The sequence below is a fragment of the Benincasa hispida genome, chromosome 2 (genome assembly GCF_027475165.1).
Source record: "Benincasa hispida cultivar pf3 chromosome 2, pf3_genome.v1.1, whole genome shotgun sequence".
NCBI lineage: Eukaryota > Viridiplantae > Streptophyta > Magnoliopsida > Cucurbitales > Cucurbitaceae > Benincasa > Benincasa hispida.
In genome coordinates, this window is record NC_143479.1 from 31,291,632 (window position 1) to 31,308,208 (window position 16,577).

Genomic DNA, 16,577 nt, shown 5'->3' on the forward strand with positions numbered 1-16,577 from the left:
TATAAAATGATAAAGAAATAAATATATAAATAAAATAATACCTGACACTAAGTGAAGGGCCTGTAACTGGACTTGTGGTGCTATAATTGGAAATCTATCATAAGCCTATACCTATAGTAGTATCAGTGGCCCTACTATTTCCAACGCTTGTGCACTGGTAGCCCGACAAAGTTCTTTATAAAGCCATACAAGACAGGCACCACCTCACGAGTACGTATTAGCATGCTTGAAATTAGACAGTAGCGGGAGAAACATGAGATGTACTAGAGTATTTGACTTGTCAGCGAACAAAAATCCTCCAATAAGCTGCATAATGTATGCTCGTGCATACCTATGTACGCTGATGTCGTCGGCATCGAGAGATAATTCTGGAAACTGGGACGCCAACTACGGGATACTAAACCTTGAGCCTTTTAGATCATCTGGTAGAACGCCTAAGAGCTCATCACAAACATTCTTCCAATCATATTGTAGTGAACCTGTCAATGGTTCTTCGTCCACTTGTAACCCAAACTGAATGACAACATCCTGCAGTGTAATTGTACATTCCCCACAAGGCAGGTGAAATGTGTGGGTTTCTGGTCTCCAATACTCAACTAGAGCAATAATGAGGTGCCAATCAAGTTGGATAAATCCGATTTGTGCAATCCCGAGAAAACCTGCCTGTTCAATATAGGGAATAATACGTTTATCAAATGCGATAGTATGTTGTGCAGATGCCTCTCTTCTCCAACAACTCAAAACTACGGTAGAAGAACTATCCCATATCGATTGTGAACGATGTGTATTTTGTTGATATAGTTGTACAGGATTAGAATGACCAAAATCCATTACCTAAGAAGTTCAAATTACATTACATGATAAAATCTATCACATAACAAAATCCATCACATAAAAAGTACATAAAAAGTACATAAAAAGATACAATTATATGAAAAATAAATTCATTACATAAAAAGTACAATTACATAGAATGAAACTATTACATAAAAAATACAAGTACGTTGTTCACTCCAACCAATTTCCTCATTATTATTTGCGGCAAGAATGCCCTTATGTCTATCAGAAATCAAGCAAATACATCTCTTTGGGTAACACAATGCCCACAAAAATCATGATCAATGGGACAAATTTTCACCTTCAACAATAGCAAAAGCAAGGGGAAATATATGCCCATTTGCATCAATAGATAAGGCGGTCAATAATTTCCCTATATACTTTCCGTAGAGATGAGTTCCATCGATCTGAATTAATGACCTACAATGTTTGAACCCTTCTCTTGTAGGACCGAAGGACCAGAAAACTCGATAAAAAATAGTCGTACCTGGCACATCAGACGAAAGGAAATACCAATCTGATCGTGTTTTTGGATTGTAATGAACAAGAGCACTCAACCAATACGGAAGCTCTAAATATGATTTTTCCCAATCACCAAACACAATAAAACGCTTTTCTCTTGGCTTGCCAAACCCATCTATAATTAACATTATAGCCATATTGTTTTTTAATCGCTTTTTGGAGTAGGGTCACAGGTACCCCAGGATCAGCTCTAACTAAATTTTGGATTTCAATACTCATAAAATTTGAATCAAGTGTCAATTCTGAAAACAAACATGAATGTTCCCCTTGAAGTTTGGTGATTTCAACATCCCATGAGTTTTACACCGACATGCCCGTAACCTCCAATCACAACCATCCTTCCACTGTTTACATCTGACATACCAAAGATCTTGATTTGATTCCACTACAATAATCTCATAGTGTTCTGCATACAATATTTTTTTACAACAAGTGTAAATCTTCTTTAGTATTAAATAACATTCCTACGGTACAAACTCATGATCATGTTCCCCACTACTATCGTTTCCAAATAATTCATCAACTTCAACATCAATATCACTGTCTCCATCATTTTCAGGTTAAGTTATTCAGGACGCATCGACATATTTATTATGATTTTTTCAACAGTTATAGTTAATAAAAAATATGTTAATATGTCAACCCAACAAATAGCTCAACAAAATCCAATTTCTAAGTTCAACATATAAGATCTAAATATTATACATTTAAATCAACCCAAATCTAAGATCCATAAACTATACATTTAAATCAGCCCAAATAAAAACAAAATAGTATATCCATGAATCATACATTTAATTCAGCCCAAATGCAAAAATAATAATAATATATATATATGAAGCAATCTTCATTTTTATAAACATATATATTTTCTTAAATTAACCCAACAAATAGGCCAACATAATCATCCAAAAAAATAGCCCAACAAAATCTAATTTCTAAGTTCAACATATATCCAAAAATAAATCATGGATCCATAAACTACACATTTAATTCAGCCCAAATGCGAACAAAATGATATATATGTGAAAATTGTACATTTAAATCATGGATTCATAAACTATACATTTTCAAACTTGATCCTCATTTTTATAAACAAATATATATATTGGAAAAAATTAAAGAAAAAGCTTTACCTTAGTCAAAGAAAACCTTTCGGTAGATCGGCTCACGACGGCAACAACAAGAGAAAAAGCTCACGGTCGGAGGAAGAAATGAGGCTACGATGGTAACAGTTTTCGGATGGAGGAAGAAGGATTCGGATGGTTTTCGGATGGAGGAAGAAGAAGAGGCGTCGCGGTTTAATGGAGAACGAAGTCGTGTACCTGGTACACGACTTAGGGTAATCATGTACCCAGTACACGATTACCTTAGTCAACACTGCATGACTGCCAAATTGGCAATCTGCGCGTGCCAGATCACAGGCACTTGTATACCGGATACATGATTTAGCTCTAATCGTGTACCGGATACACGATCAAAAAACCTATTTTTGTCAATCTTTTCAGTCCTACTCTATTTTTGTTAATATACATTAAAATAACATTATTTAAAAAAAATGTTTTTTTGTTACAAGTCCAAAAATCATTTTAAAGAAAATTTGAATTAAAAATGAGTTGAATAATGATTTTATTTCGAAAAGAAACGATTTTATCTTATTTCATTCATTTTCTAGTGAAAGAAAAGAGATATTTTAGTGAGAAGGTGGAGGTGTAAAGGCAAGGGCCGTAAATGAATCAACTGATTCTCTCATCCCCTTCTTTCTCAGGCTCCGGCCATGGCCATTCCCATTTGAGTCTCCAACAAACCCAACAAATCCATGCCCACTTCATCAAAACCCAATTCCATAGGCCTCACCCTTTCTTTTCTCAAACCCACTTCTCCCCTGAAGCCAATTACAATCTCCTCATTTCATCTTACACCAACAATCACCTCCCACAAGCTTCTTTCAAATTGTACCTTCATATGCGTACAACTGATGCTGCTGCTGCACTTGACAACTTCATTCTCCCTTCACTTCTCAAAGCTTGTGCTCAAGCTTCCTGTGGTGTTTTGGGCAGGGAACTCCACGGTTTCGCCATTAAGAACGGCTTTGCTCCAGATGTTTTTGTGTGTAATGCTTTGATGAACATGTATGAGAAATGTGGGTCTCTGGTTTTTGCCCGCTTGGTGTTTGATAAAATGCCGGACAGAGATGTTGTCTCTTGGAGTACTATGCTCGGGTGCTATGTGCGAAGCAAGTCTTATGATGAAGCGCTTGTACTTGTACGAGAGATGCATTTTGTGGGAGTTAAGCTCAGTGGTGTTGCTTTGATTAGCATGATTGGTGCGTTCGGAGAACTCTTGGATATGAAGTCGGGGAGGGCGGTCCATGGGTACATTGTGAGAAATGTTGTTGATGAGAAGATGGAAGTTCCTTTGACGACTGCGTTGATCAATATGTATTGTAAGGGTGAACGTTTAGAATCAGCACAAAGACTTTTTGACGTGTTACCTCAAAAAAGTGTTGTTTCTTGGACAGTGATGATAGCTGGTTGTATTCGCAATTGCAGATTAGTTGAAGGAGCAAATAATTTTAATAGAATGCTTGAAGAAGAAGTATTTCCTAATGAGATTACATTACTCAATTTGATTACAGAGTGTGGTTTCGTGGGAACCTTGGATTTGGGCAAATGGTTTCATGCGTATCTATTAAGAAATGAGTTTGGTATGTCTCTGGCTTTAGTCACTGCTCTCATAGACATGTATGGAAAGTGTGGGCAAGTTGGATATGCCAGAGCTCTTTTCAATGGCATCGAGGAAAAAGATGTCAAGATTTGGAGTGCTTTGCTTTTGGCTTACGCACACGCAAGTTGCATTGATCAAGCTTTCAACCTCTTCCTCGAGATGTTAGACAGTGAAGTGAAACCAAACAAGGTGACAATGGTTGGTCTTCTTTCTTTATGTGCAGAGGCTGGAGCCCTTAACCTTGGTAAGTGGACTCACACTTACATAAACCGTCATGGCCTTGAAGTAGACGTCGTTTTAGAAACAGCTCTCATCAACATGTATGCCAAATGTGGAGATCTAACAATTGCTCGTAGCCTGTTCGATGAAGCCACACAACGAGATATTCACATGTGGAATGCAATGATGGCTGGATTCTCAATGCACGGTTGTGGAAAAGAAGCTTTGGAACTCTTTTCAGAGATGGAGGGCTATGGTGTTGAACCTAATGATATCACATTCATTTCTGTTTTTCACGCTTGTAGTCATTCGGGATTGGTAGTAGATGGGAAAAAACATTTCAACAGAATGGTTCACGACTTTGGAATTGTTCCAAAGATCGAGCACTATGGATGCTTGGTGGATCTTCTTGGTCGAGCAGGACATCTTGATGAAGCTCACAACATCATTGAAAACATGCCCATGAAGCCCAACACAATTATATGGGGTGCTCTGCTTGCTGCGTGTAAGCTACATAAGAATCTAGCCTTGGGAGAGGTGGCTGCAAGAAAGATTCTTGAATTGGACCCACAAAACTGTGGGTATAGTGTTCTTAAGTCGAACATCTATGCATCAGCAAAGCGATGGACTGATGTAACAAGCGTTAGAGAAACAATGAGCCATTTAGGAATGAAGAAAGAACCAGGACTCAGCTGGATTGAAGTAAATGGTTCAGTTCACCACTTCAAATCTGGAGATAAGACATGCACACAAACAACAGAAGTATATGAAATGGTGACTGAAATGTGCATCAAATTGAGAGAGACGGGATACACACCAAATACATCGGCCGTCTTGTTAAATGTAGAAGAGGAAGAGAAGGAATCTACACTCAGTTACCATAGTGAGAAACTGGCCATGGCATTTGGACTCATAAGCACGGCCCCTGGTACACCCATCCGGATTGTTAAGAACCTGAGGATTTGCGATGATTGTCATGCTGCAACAAAACTATTATCAAAGATCTATGGACGGACAATAATAGTTAGAGATCGAAACCGGTTTCACCACTTCAGTGAAGGATTTTGTTCTTGTCTGGGTTATTGGTAGGATAAGATTCCAAATTGCGATCATATATCTAAATACTCATGTACATATAAATTTCAACAATACAATCAGTGCACATTTTTTTTGTTTTTGGTTATGAGCAAACATCAAGGAAGCCTCACTCAAGGAAAGGCTGATTTGTCAACCAAGCCACTGTTGTGCTTTTCTATCGCCACTAGCCCCAACAGAATGCCGAATGCTGATCTTCTCATTGGCGTACTTCTGCTGCAGCCATTCAAATCCATTTACATCAAGTTTACCCGAGACTGATTTTCCTTGTTTCCTACGATTTTGTTGTTCCCTTACTGAAGCCCATAATTTCCCAATTGCATCCCGTTGCTGCGATGTGAACCTTGTAACATTATCGAAGGCATGCTTCACTAAGATATCAATGACAGTTTGACACCTAACGAGAGAAATTGTAAGTCAGTTTCACATTCCAGTTTTAAAAACAATGCAAGAGACTGTTGAGAACATTGTAGTCGGTGCAGATTTGTACCATGGAATTTTATACCGATGAGCAGCAATTTCTAAACAACTAATTAGGGCATCTCTTTGTGCTTTGAGAAACCTCTTGGTCTCCACTTCTTCATCATTTCTGGTCTTGGATGCCACATCATTTTTTACCCTGGCCCTCTCGCCTTTCTTCAATGAACCAGGCAGAAAAGCATCGAGCCCAAACGGATCAGATTCTTCCTGGTTTTTCTCTTCAGCGAGATCCACATTCTTCTTTTTCTGATGTTCATCATCTGTGCTCTCTTCATGACCTTTAAGTGCTTCAGCTTCCTCAATGTCATCCTCCGTAGTTGCAACTGGAAGATTAGAGATAGCTTCTTTTATTTGTCCAGCTGTCTTTGAAAACTACATGGTAAAAAGCCACGCATGAAAAAATGGAAATTGATGTCCTAAAAATAAAGAGAGTACAATGGTCAAAATAACCAACAAGAATGACAAAGGACCCCCTTTGACGATGTTTCTACATTTTTAAACTTATGCTTATTTATTAATCTTTTTCTTAGTTTCATTACTAATTAAAAAACCATTTTCAAACCACTTTTCATAGCCAAGTTTTGAAATCTAAAAAAAAAAAAAAAAAAAAAAAGTCATTTTTACTCTAAGATTTCAGGAATGTTTTTTTTAAAGTGATAAACTAAACAAAGAAAATACATGTAAGGTTTTATATCCTTATAGCATCAATCGCATCAAAGGAGCAGTGGTTTTGATTAAACAAGTATGGGAAATAATCCCTACCACAAAACTGTCATCCGTCAACAAATCATTTGCCAACACAGTCTGAATTGTCCAAGTTGTTAACTGGTTCTTCTGCTTTCTGTTAAGGCACTGAAAATTAAAATAAGAAACCATTATTAGAAATTTGAAATCCCATTTGGAGGAACAGACAGAAAATATCATTACACCAACGGTAAAACCTAAGATAGGGATTATCATACTTCCACTGTAGATTGTGCAGCCAAAAACAATGCATGATAATCTCCTCGTACTGAAGGATCTGTACAAGGAGTGGATGAAGACATGGACATGGCAGCTTCAAGTATGGTAAAGAAACGATCACTGGTGGCTGGCTTCACGCTTCCTGCCTGAATGAGCTGTATAGCAAGTTTTGCAGCCTTACCAAACTTATTGGGGTTCTTAATATGTGAAGCTATCTTCTGCATAGCCTCCAAAACTTGGGTCTCTGAAGCATCTGTTGTGGTTTTGAACCTTAAACGTTTTCCCGGTGCCGGTGCTGTAGCTGAAAACCAAACTCCATATTTTATCTTCTACCAAAGTTATTACAAAAACATATAGAATTTAGGTTAAGTATAAATTATGTCTATTTAGTTCTTAAACATAAAATGTTTCAATCATGTTCTTGTATAAACATGAATTGTGAATCTGTGTTCTATGTAGTGATACCGTGAAATAAATGCTTACATGCTTGCCTGACAAACTTTAACTAATTTAATCCAATGTAGTAAATAACAGACAAGATATGAACACCTAGACAAAATAAGTGGTACGAATTCCATTAATCAACTATGTGTAAGACCGCCTATTAAACATACATATGTGAAGGAACTTCACCCATCACATTTGGATAGTGGCACGTAAAAGTTGGTTATGCAGTGGGGAGGAGGGGACCAGTGCAGGGTTTATGAAGGGTTCAGTGGCAAGGGGATGTGTGTGGATATTTTCGTGTGGAAGCTTGCTTGAAGGAGAGGAAACCAATGCTCTCGAATCGACCGAAAGTTATCATTCATGTTCATTTTGTCTATCATTGTTTTCTCCATTTCTTTCATTAGTGTTCGTTAAACTCTTGCTCTATTTGAGAAGTTGATTATCAATACTACAAGGAGAGTATTTCCCTTTCTCGTTGGGTCTTTTTGAGTGCAGGAACAACTTAGATACCTAATAATTGGTATCAGAGTACGTTCAACCTAGGATGAACGAGGAAGATGGCGCAAAAACAATTGGAACAACATATAGATAGAAGCAAAAAGGAGATGAAAGGAATCAGGAAAATGTTGATGATCATAAGCATCAAGAGTTATCTGAAAATCTTCGAGAAATTTCATTGAATAAGAGAAGAGACTTGTCATCGTTAACGAAAGGATTATAACTGAAGGACAAGGGAAAAGTTGGGGAGGATAAGGATGAACCAGTGAGCACAGAGGAAGAGAGATCTTCCCAAGGTAAGGAGATTATAGGAGAAGGTGATCAAAGTAAGTTTAAGAAGCTTGAGATGCCGATATTTTTCAAAGAGAATCCTGGCATGTGGTTATTCTATGCTAAGCACTATTTTTAAATCCATGAATTGACGGAGGTAGAGAAGATCAAAGTATTGATCATAAGCCTTGAATAAGACATGGTGGACTAGTACCATGGGACACACAACAAGAAGAAAATAAAAACATGGGAGAAGTTGAGAGAGATGATTTTTTTATTGCTATTGTCCCACTGAAGAGGAGAGTATGGTTACGTGGTTTTTTCTGATTAAACAAGATGGAACAATAGCTGAGTATTGTAAGAAACTTGAGACGTTTTCAACCCCTCTAATGAATATTGCAAAAGATGTATTAGAGAGTACGTTCCTTGGTGGCTTAGTTCCAACACTAATCGTGGAGATAATCAATAGCATTTGGTCAGGCTTGACAAGATCTTGAAGGAGGCCCAACTCGTCGACAATTAGAACATTGCCATGAACATGGCTCAAGAAAATAACCCCCTCAGTGACCCACCCATGGGAACAACCCAATTAAAAATTATTCTTCAATAAACTCAGAGCATAATGCACAACAAGTTGAAACGATCCCCACCCACAATGTAACTCTACCCGAGAAAGGTGCAGCTCCTCACAAGGAAGCCCCCTAAGGAAACTCTCTAATGAGAAATACAAGGCGAGAAGGGAGAAAGGCCTATGCTTCTGTTGCAATGAGAAGTATTCAATTGATCATCGCTATAAAACCAAGGACAAATGAGAGTTGATACTCTTGATAGCGAAGAAGGGAAACAAAATTGAAGAACAACAGGAAGAACAAATTAAGGAAAACAGAAAGCTCTCTTGCTCAAAGCCGCAAACAATGCAAAGTTGGCATTACGATCGATTTTTGGGATTTTCTATTCCAGGTACCACGAAATTGAAGGGGATGGTAGATAAGGAAGTGATTGTTCTTATTGACCGTTCAGTGGCCCACAAGTTCATTTATCAAAAGCAAGTGGATTAGTTAGGAGGACTAGTTAGGATTACTTTTGACAAAAAACCTCATATTATGGGGTGGTAGTGGGATATATGACCAATGGGCATTAAAATTCTTGTCAAAACAGCATGAAGTACAACCCTAATACCAAAGGCACCTGACTAAATTGTTGGCATATGATTTTAAGTTCCTCTATCAAGTGGTACCTAGATTGCAGAATAAGGCCGTCGATACCTTGTCAAGAGTAACTCCGGTGCATGAACTAAATCATATATCAGCTCCTACCTTGTTAGACGTGTCACAAATCCAAAAGGAGATCCATCAAGATGAAGAACTTCAAAGAATAATTGCTAAGTTACAAAGGATCCACTTGGAAAGCCAAAATTTTCGTTGCAACAGGGGTGTTTGCTCTATAATGATAGGTTGGTGTCATCTATATCATCTTTGATCCCTTCCATCCTTCATGCATACCATGATTTATTCTTGAGGGCCATTCAAGATTCCTTCGTACGTATAAATGAATGATGGGGAACTCTATTGGAAAGAGATGAAAGTTGATGCGAAGTCCTATGTGGAACAGTGTGAGGTATGTCAACGAAACAAAATTGAATAAGTATCACCAGTCGAGTTATTGCAACATCTTCCTATTCTCAATTATATACAGGAGGATGCATCCACAGATTTCGTGGAAGGATTGCAAAAATCACATGGTAATGCATTATGGTGGTTGTTGATCGCCTAAACAAATACGACCATACTAATCTACAATCCACTCTACTAAGTTGCAAGAATATTTATCAAGGAGGTGGTGAGTTTAAATGGTTTTCTGAGGTCAATAGTTTCCGATAGAGACAATATTGTTGTGAGTTGTTATTGGACAAAGCTATTTAACACTAAAGGGACCTTACTCAAGCATAGCACAACATTTCATCCCCAAACCGATGGACAAACAGAGAGGATCAAAGATGCCTCAAGACTTACTTGTGGTATTTTTGGTAATGAACAGGAGTGTATTAAGTGGCTCCATTAATAACACTCTTTTAATGTGGTGTGTATGGTTGCATGCCCCCTCACCTGCTGGCTTATGGAGATTGAAAACCGACTAATAACTCCCTAGAACAACAATTGATTGATTGAGATGTGGCCTTGCTAGCTTTGAAAGAACAATTGAATGTAGCTCAAAATCAAATGAAGAAGTTTGCTAACCAAAAACAAAGAGAGATCGAGTTTGCCGTTGGGGATCCTATCTTCCTGAAGTTACCCACATCGCCAGTGTTCCTTAGGTAAAAAAAAGTGTGAAGAACTTTCTCTTAAGTTCTATAGGCCTTATTCGGTGTTGGAAAGGATTGGGGAAATAGCATATACGGCGGAATTACACATCAAAGGCTACTATACCCAATGAATTTCGTGTATTCAATGGTACCCAAATTATATATTCACCGTTTAGGCGAAAAGGCCAAGGGAGTTTGAAATTAACTAAATCCCCATGGACCCCACACAATCATATGCACTTACACCCACGTAAAACAACTTTCACTCACGTACTACGTCATTCTTCTCATCCCCTTTCTCTCTCATATTCCTCCTGCTGCACATCTTATTACACGGGGGGCTATTAGTATCGCAATTTAAGAAAGCCATTGGACAGTGGGCAATAGTTCGGTCTCATCCCCCATCTTTTGTAGATGATTTCGAGCTACCAACAACACCAGAAGGATTAATGGGAATAAGGTGGAATGAAGAGAAAAAGCAAGAGAAGTGTGTAGTCAAATGGAAACTCCGTCCAAAAAACGAGGCCATGTGGGAATTGGTGGAATTCATGAAGAATCAATTCCCTACCTTCCACCTTGAGGACAAGGTGAGTTTCAACCGCGGGGTATTATAAGAACTGCTACTAAACATATATATGAGAGGAGGCATAAGAAAGGAACTTCACCCATGAAAGTTGGGTGGTGGCACGTAAAAGTTGGTTACGTAAGGAGGGGACTAGTGTAGGGTGGGTTTATCGTTCTTGTTCCTTTTGTTTTTCATTCTTTGCTCTGTTTCTTCCATTTGCATTTGTTAAACTCTTGCTCTGTTTGAGAAGTTGATTGTCCATAGCAAAGGGAGAGTATTTTCCACTGTTTTCCGTCTCGTTAGGTCTTTCTGAGTGCAAGAAACAACTTAGATACCTAACACTATACCACTCTAATTTGTTATAGTTTTCTACTCTCTTTTGTCATTTTTTGCCGATCAAATCAACCTAAATGTGTCTAAAAGAATAGTCATATCGCATCATCATTCATTATTCAGGCATTAATCATAGGGGTATACAGAATCAGAATTCAAAATTCAAGAAAGTAAATAGAACTTTCTGAACTTTATGGACCTAATAGATATAACCATCTATGTTTGCAGGCTAAATTTTTATATAACCCATAATGTAAACAAATGAACGATGTTCAAGACCAAATGAAAAATCATACAAGAATTCTCACTTAGAAATCCTTACAATTCACCTTTCATCCTTTCATTTTCAAATCCTATCCCCAATTCCTATTCCTTATTTCTACTTCAAATAAGTATAAGCGAGATCCGAGAATCAAATATCCCAGAAGAAGAATCGAGTTCAAATGAATTAACCAGTAAAGGTAAATTGATGCTAAAAAGGGGCCCAATAAGAGCACAACACCCAAAAGAACAAAAAGAATTTTTATTTTTTTTTTAAAAAAAAACTACAAAATCAAACAATCCCTCAAAAAACTCAAAACCAAGAATGAACAAAAACAAATCGAAGCGATTTCGGAGGAGAACAGAAGACCTGCGGGGTTTGGTTCTTGGGCCGTCTTGGGGCGCTTGAGGGCGCTCTTGATGACCGGCGCCGGAGAAGAAGAAGAAGCGGCGGGATTGGTAGAAGGATCGGAGGGCCGATTCTGATTAGTGGCTGCGTCTGGTAATTGGGCCTCCGGCGAAGGGTTTGTCGTTGAAATTGGCGGTGGAAGGCCTTCGAAGAGATTCTCGGCCATGTCTCCAAGTGCCGCCGATCTCTCGCCCGTGGCAGAACGCTTGCGGAAGCTCCTTGAGCTTGTTCGAATCCCGAGTTATTTGAGCGTTGGGGAGTGAAAGTGAAAGAGAAAAGCTCATCTCTCTTATTTGCCCCATTATACTTCGAGTGGGGGATTTTGCATTCTAAACACCAATGGTATGGTTTTGATAAAAATTTGGCTACTTTCATTTGGTTTGGTTTCAAAAGGTAAACATTTAATGGAAAATTACTTTCTAGTCTCAAATTTGAAAGAATATGTGTGTTTGATCCCTAAATTTTTAAAATATATTTTTTTAATTCTTAGGTTTATAAAGACTCATTTGAATTTTTAAAATATACATTTTTAGTTTATGAGTTTTTAAAAATATGTTTAAAAAGTCTCTCAAATAACTTTATACTATTATTTTAAATAATTATATGACATTTTAAATTAGAAGAATAATTTTTTAAAGTCACATCATCTCTAGGACTATTTTTTTCTAGTTTCAAATATCATATAATTATTTTTAAAAAATCAAACAAAAAAAAAATACTTCAATGACCTTTTAAACCTATTTTTAAAAACCCAATGACTAAAAAGATACCTTTTGAAAATTCAGAGACCAAACAGGCCTATTTTTATAAATTTGGAGACTAAAAAGATATATTTTTAGAACTCAGATATCAAACATACATATTCTTCGAAACTTTGGGACTAAAAAGGTATTTTTCCTAAATTTTAAGTTTATTAAAATGTTACAATTTTATCTTCACATTTGAATTTTGTTTCGATTTGATCCTTAGATTTTGAAATTTATTATTTTAACCTTTTCAGTAAATACTCATTTTTAATCATTGGCATCAATGACATGAATTAATTAAAAATAATTATGAATTAAAACTTTAAATTTAACTGGTCCGAGGAGGGGGTGGAAGCGCTTGGTAGTCCAGTGAGTCGAGATGAGATTCAGAAGGCTTTATTCTCGATGAAGTCTGGGAAGGCTCTGGGCCTGATGGGTTTTGGGTGGATTTTTACAGAGCTGCTTGGGGTGTGATTGAGGATGATTTTTGTGATGCTGTGCTGAACTTTTTTTAGTCCTATTACCTGTCTGGTGGAGTTAATTCTACTGCTATTACTCTTATCCCAAAGAGGCGAGGAGCTGAACGTATGGAGGAGTTTCGTCCTATTTCTTGTTGCAATGTTATGTATAAGTGTATCTCGAGGATCTTAGCTGAGAGATTGAGGTTGTGGTTGCCATCTTTCATAAGTGGTAACCAGTTTGCGTTTGTTCCTGGTAGGTTAATTTTTTATAACATTTTATTGTGTCAGGAGCTTATGGGGGGCTACAAGGAGGGTAGAGGGAATCTACGTCGTGTGTTGAAGGTAGATCTTCAGAAGACGTACGATTCAGTCAATTGGGATTTTCTGTTTGGCGTGTTGCTGGCTATAGGTACGCCCCTTAAGTTTGTTAGTTGGGTGAGGGCTTGTGTTTCGTCATTGTTCTCTGTGATGATTAATAGTTCTCTTGAGGGATTTTTTTTCCCGGTAAGAAGGGGTTGAGGTAAGGGGATCCATTGTCTCCTTTTTTGTTTGTGATGGTGATGGAGGTCTTGTCCAGGTTATTGAATAAATCTCCAGTATGGTTTAGGTTCCATGACCGTTGTGAGCGTGTCGGCCTGACTCATTTGGTTTTTGTAGATGATTTGATGATTTTCTGTGCAGCTGAGAGAGTTTCCTTGGAGTTTGTGAGGTAAGTCCTAGCGGATTTTGCAAGGCTGTCTGGGTTAGTTGCAAATGTTGGGAAGAGTTCCATGTTTGTTGTGGGTGTGTAGCCTGGTGAAGTGGAGGAACTACCTGCGTTTATGGGATTCTCTTTTGGTTCGCTGCCTATTAGGTATCTGGCTTTACCGTTATTGGCTGGTCGGTTTGAAGGCTATAAATTGTGCGCCTTTAATACAGAGGATTACAGCTCGTATTAGAAGCTGGGCGGTGCGATCTCTCTCTTTTGCTGGAAGGTTGCAACTTGTTAGGTCTGTTTTACAGTCCTTTCAGGTATTTTGGTATAGCATCTTCGTGTTGCCTGCGTGTGTAACTTATGAGGTTGATCGTCTATTACGTAGTTATTTATGGAAGGAAAATGCGGTGAGTCGAGGTGGTGTGCAGGTGGCGTGGGATGAGGTGTGCTTGCCGTTGGGAGAAGGGGAGTGGGTGTTGGGTGTGAAACATGTGGCTTCATGGAATTAGACTACTATTATGAAGTTGCTCTGGCTTTTATTAATTAAATCAAGTTCATTATGGGTGGTATGGGTGGAGGCGTATATTTTGCGTGGGCGATCTTTGTGAGCTGTTCGGAGTGAGGTTAGGAGATCTTGGTGCTTAAGGGCTATCTTGCGTTGTAGAGATAGATTCAAGCATCTGGTTCGTTTGATGGTCGGTGATGGACAGTCTTGTTTTGTTTCGTGGGATCCTTGGTTGCCGGGGGGTGCAATTTTGGATTCATATGGGTCTACGGTGGTTTATGATGCAGGGAGTAGTTTGGAGGTGCGGTTGTCGGAGTTCTTAGATAGTGAAAGAGGTTGGAGGTGGCCTACAGTATCTTGGAGTTTCTTGAGATCTGGGGTCTTATTCAGGCAGTGAGACCTAGGGTGAGGGGGGAGGATTATTGGGTTTGAGAGGCGGGTACTAGTGGGCGATTTTCTATTGGTAGTGCATAGGAGAGTTTGTGTCCTCATCGTCCTAGGGTGACTTGGGCTAGTATTTTGTGGGTGGGGGGTGGTATTCCACGCCACTCCTTTTATGTGTGGTTAGCTGTGAGGGATAGGTTAGGTATGCGGGATTGGTTGAGGAATTGGGGTGTGTTGTCAGAGGGGAGATGTCTTCTGTGTGGGGAAGGTATAGAGTCTCAAGATCATTTATTATTCGAGTGTGGGTTTGGGAGAGAGATGTGGTCGGGTGTGTTGCGTCAGTTAGGTTCGTCACATCGGGTGGCAGGTTGGGATGTCGAGTTGAGTTGGTTGTGCCGAGTAGGGTCAGATAAGGGGTGCATACAAGTTGTTTCATGTATTAGTGTGCCTCTATCTATTACATCTGGCAGGAGCGTAATTGGCGTCTGCATGGAGGTCGTCTGAGGTCGGTGTCTGTTTTGTTTCACCTTATGATCTCTACGATCCGTGTTCAAGCTGCTTCCTGGCGGGTTGATCTTCTTGGTCTTATCTACCATGTTTACAGTTGCTTTTCGTCTTTCTGGACTTGCTGTTACTCTCTGTTTTGCTATTGTCCCTAGTTATGGGGTTTTCGTTTCTCTTCTCTGGCTTTCTTCCCAGTGTTTTGGTTGTTTTTTTTTTTTCCATTTTATGTCTGTTTTGCTTAGGTTTTTCTTGTTCACTTTGTTTGCGTTTTGTTGCCCTGTTTTTGTTTGTGCTTTGTTGCTTTGATGCCTTGATCCCGGCTGTGGGATCTTCCTTATTGTTGTATAATAATATCATCTATTCTAAAAAAAACTTTAAATTTAATTTTAATAATGATGAAAAATAATAAAATTTAATGGATTATACTTCTTTTAATTATTTTAAAAAATTAATAGACATTAATTTACAATAAACAGAGGTTTAAAGTATAAATTTTGAAAGAGAGACTATATTGAAACAAAACTAAAATCTCAATAACAAAATTATAACATTTTGAAACTTACGGACTAAATTGAACCAAACTCAAAACTTAAATGACTAAATGTGTTTCCTAAAAAAAGACTTAATGTGTAACATTTTAAAACCTAGAAACCAAATGGAAACTAGACTAAATAACTTAGAGGTGAAAAAGTATTTTCTCCTAAATTCACATCTTTAATAAGTTCGTAAACTTACAAAATATATATAATTTAAAAGAATCTAAAAGATCTTTAAACTTTTGATTTTAGGCTAAAATTATAGAAACAATCCATGAACTTTTCCTTTCAATAAGGTTTCTACCTCAACTTAAAAAAAAAGGTAAAAACTATTCATACCATTAGTATGGATAAAAACGATCCATCCATACCTTTATAGTTTATATCTCATTTTTAATAACACGCCTAAACTGTCAAAAAATGTATTAATACTCTTAATCTTTTAAAAATGTTCAAGATGTCATTATCATTAATATAAGAACCAAAATTATTTTATCCCCCAACCACCTTCCTCTTCCATTTCGCCTTTATCCTCTACTTAAATCTTTAACCTAACACAGTCGTAATACTTCTCCACTCCTCATTTTTTTTCCTCTTTTCTTCAATATCCTTTCAATCTCATTTTATTTCATTATATAATCTCTAAGACTTCTCCCATTTCTTTTTTTTTCTCTCTCTCTTATTCAATATCATAACTTCAAATTTATATGGCTAATTCTCTCATTTCTGATTATGTTCAAATATAGATATAAGAAATTTCAATGTCCAAATAGTCAATTCCTTTGAAGTTAGCTTGAGTTGTGAAAGAATCAATTTGAA

The 16,577-nt window shown here is 37.8% G+C and overlaps 2 protein-coding genes and 1 pseudogene across 4 annotated transcripts; 2 read left to right on the plus strand and 1 right to left on the minus strand.

The window, feature by feature from the left end:
- The first annotated feature begins 2,261 nt into the window (after nucleotides 1-2,261).
- On the plus strand, nucleotides 2,262-6,253 carry LOC120071140 (pentatricopeptide repeat-containing protein At3g26782, mitochondrial pseudogene; annotated as a pseudogene). The gene has a single exon (XR_016527772.1). The product of XR_016527772.1 is annotated as a pentatricopeptide repeat-containing protein At3g26782, mitochondrial pseudogene (transcript).
- On the minus strand, nucleotides 5,330-12,269 carry LOC120071141 (nucleolar/coiled-body phosphoprotein). 2 transcript variants are annotated; one of them, XM_039023224.2, is made up of 5 exons: nucleotides 11,890-12,269; nucleotides 6,843-7,144; nucleotides 6,643-6,732; nucleotides 5,891-6,252; nucleotides 5,330-5,797 (listed from the first exon to the last, which is right to left on the minus strand). In XM_039023224.2, the coding sequence occupies exons 1-5, from the start codon at nucleotides 12,092-12,094 to the stop codon at nucleotides 5,533-5,535; spliced, it is 1,224 nt and encodes a 407-aa protein (XP_038879152.1). In that variant the 5' UTR covers nucleotides 12,095-12,269; the 3' UTR covers nucleotides 5,330-5,532. The 2 variants fall into 2 exon arrangements, with proteins under 2 accessions (XP_038879152.1, XP_038879153.1); XM_039023225.2 differs by having other exon boundaries at nucleotides 6,843-7,138; nucleotides 11,890-12,240.
- Nucleotides 12,270-13,079: 810 nt separating this feature from the next.
- On the plus strand, nucleotides 13,080-14,338 carry LOC150037819 (uncharacterized). The gene is made up of 5 exons (XM_090311037.1): nucleotides 13,080-13,142; nucleotides 13,190-13,294; nucleotides 13,424-13,544; nucleotides 13,793-13,844; nucleotides 13,927-14,338. The coding sequence occupies exons 1-5, from the start codon at nucleotides 13,080-13,082 to the stop codon at nucleotides 14,336-14,338; spliced, it is 753 nt and encodes a 250-aa protein (XP_090167163.1).
- The last annotated feature ends 2,239 nt before the right edge of the window (nucleotides 14,339-16,577 follow it).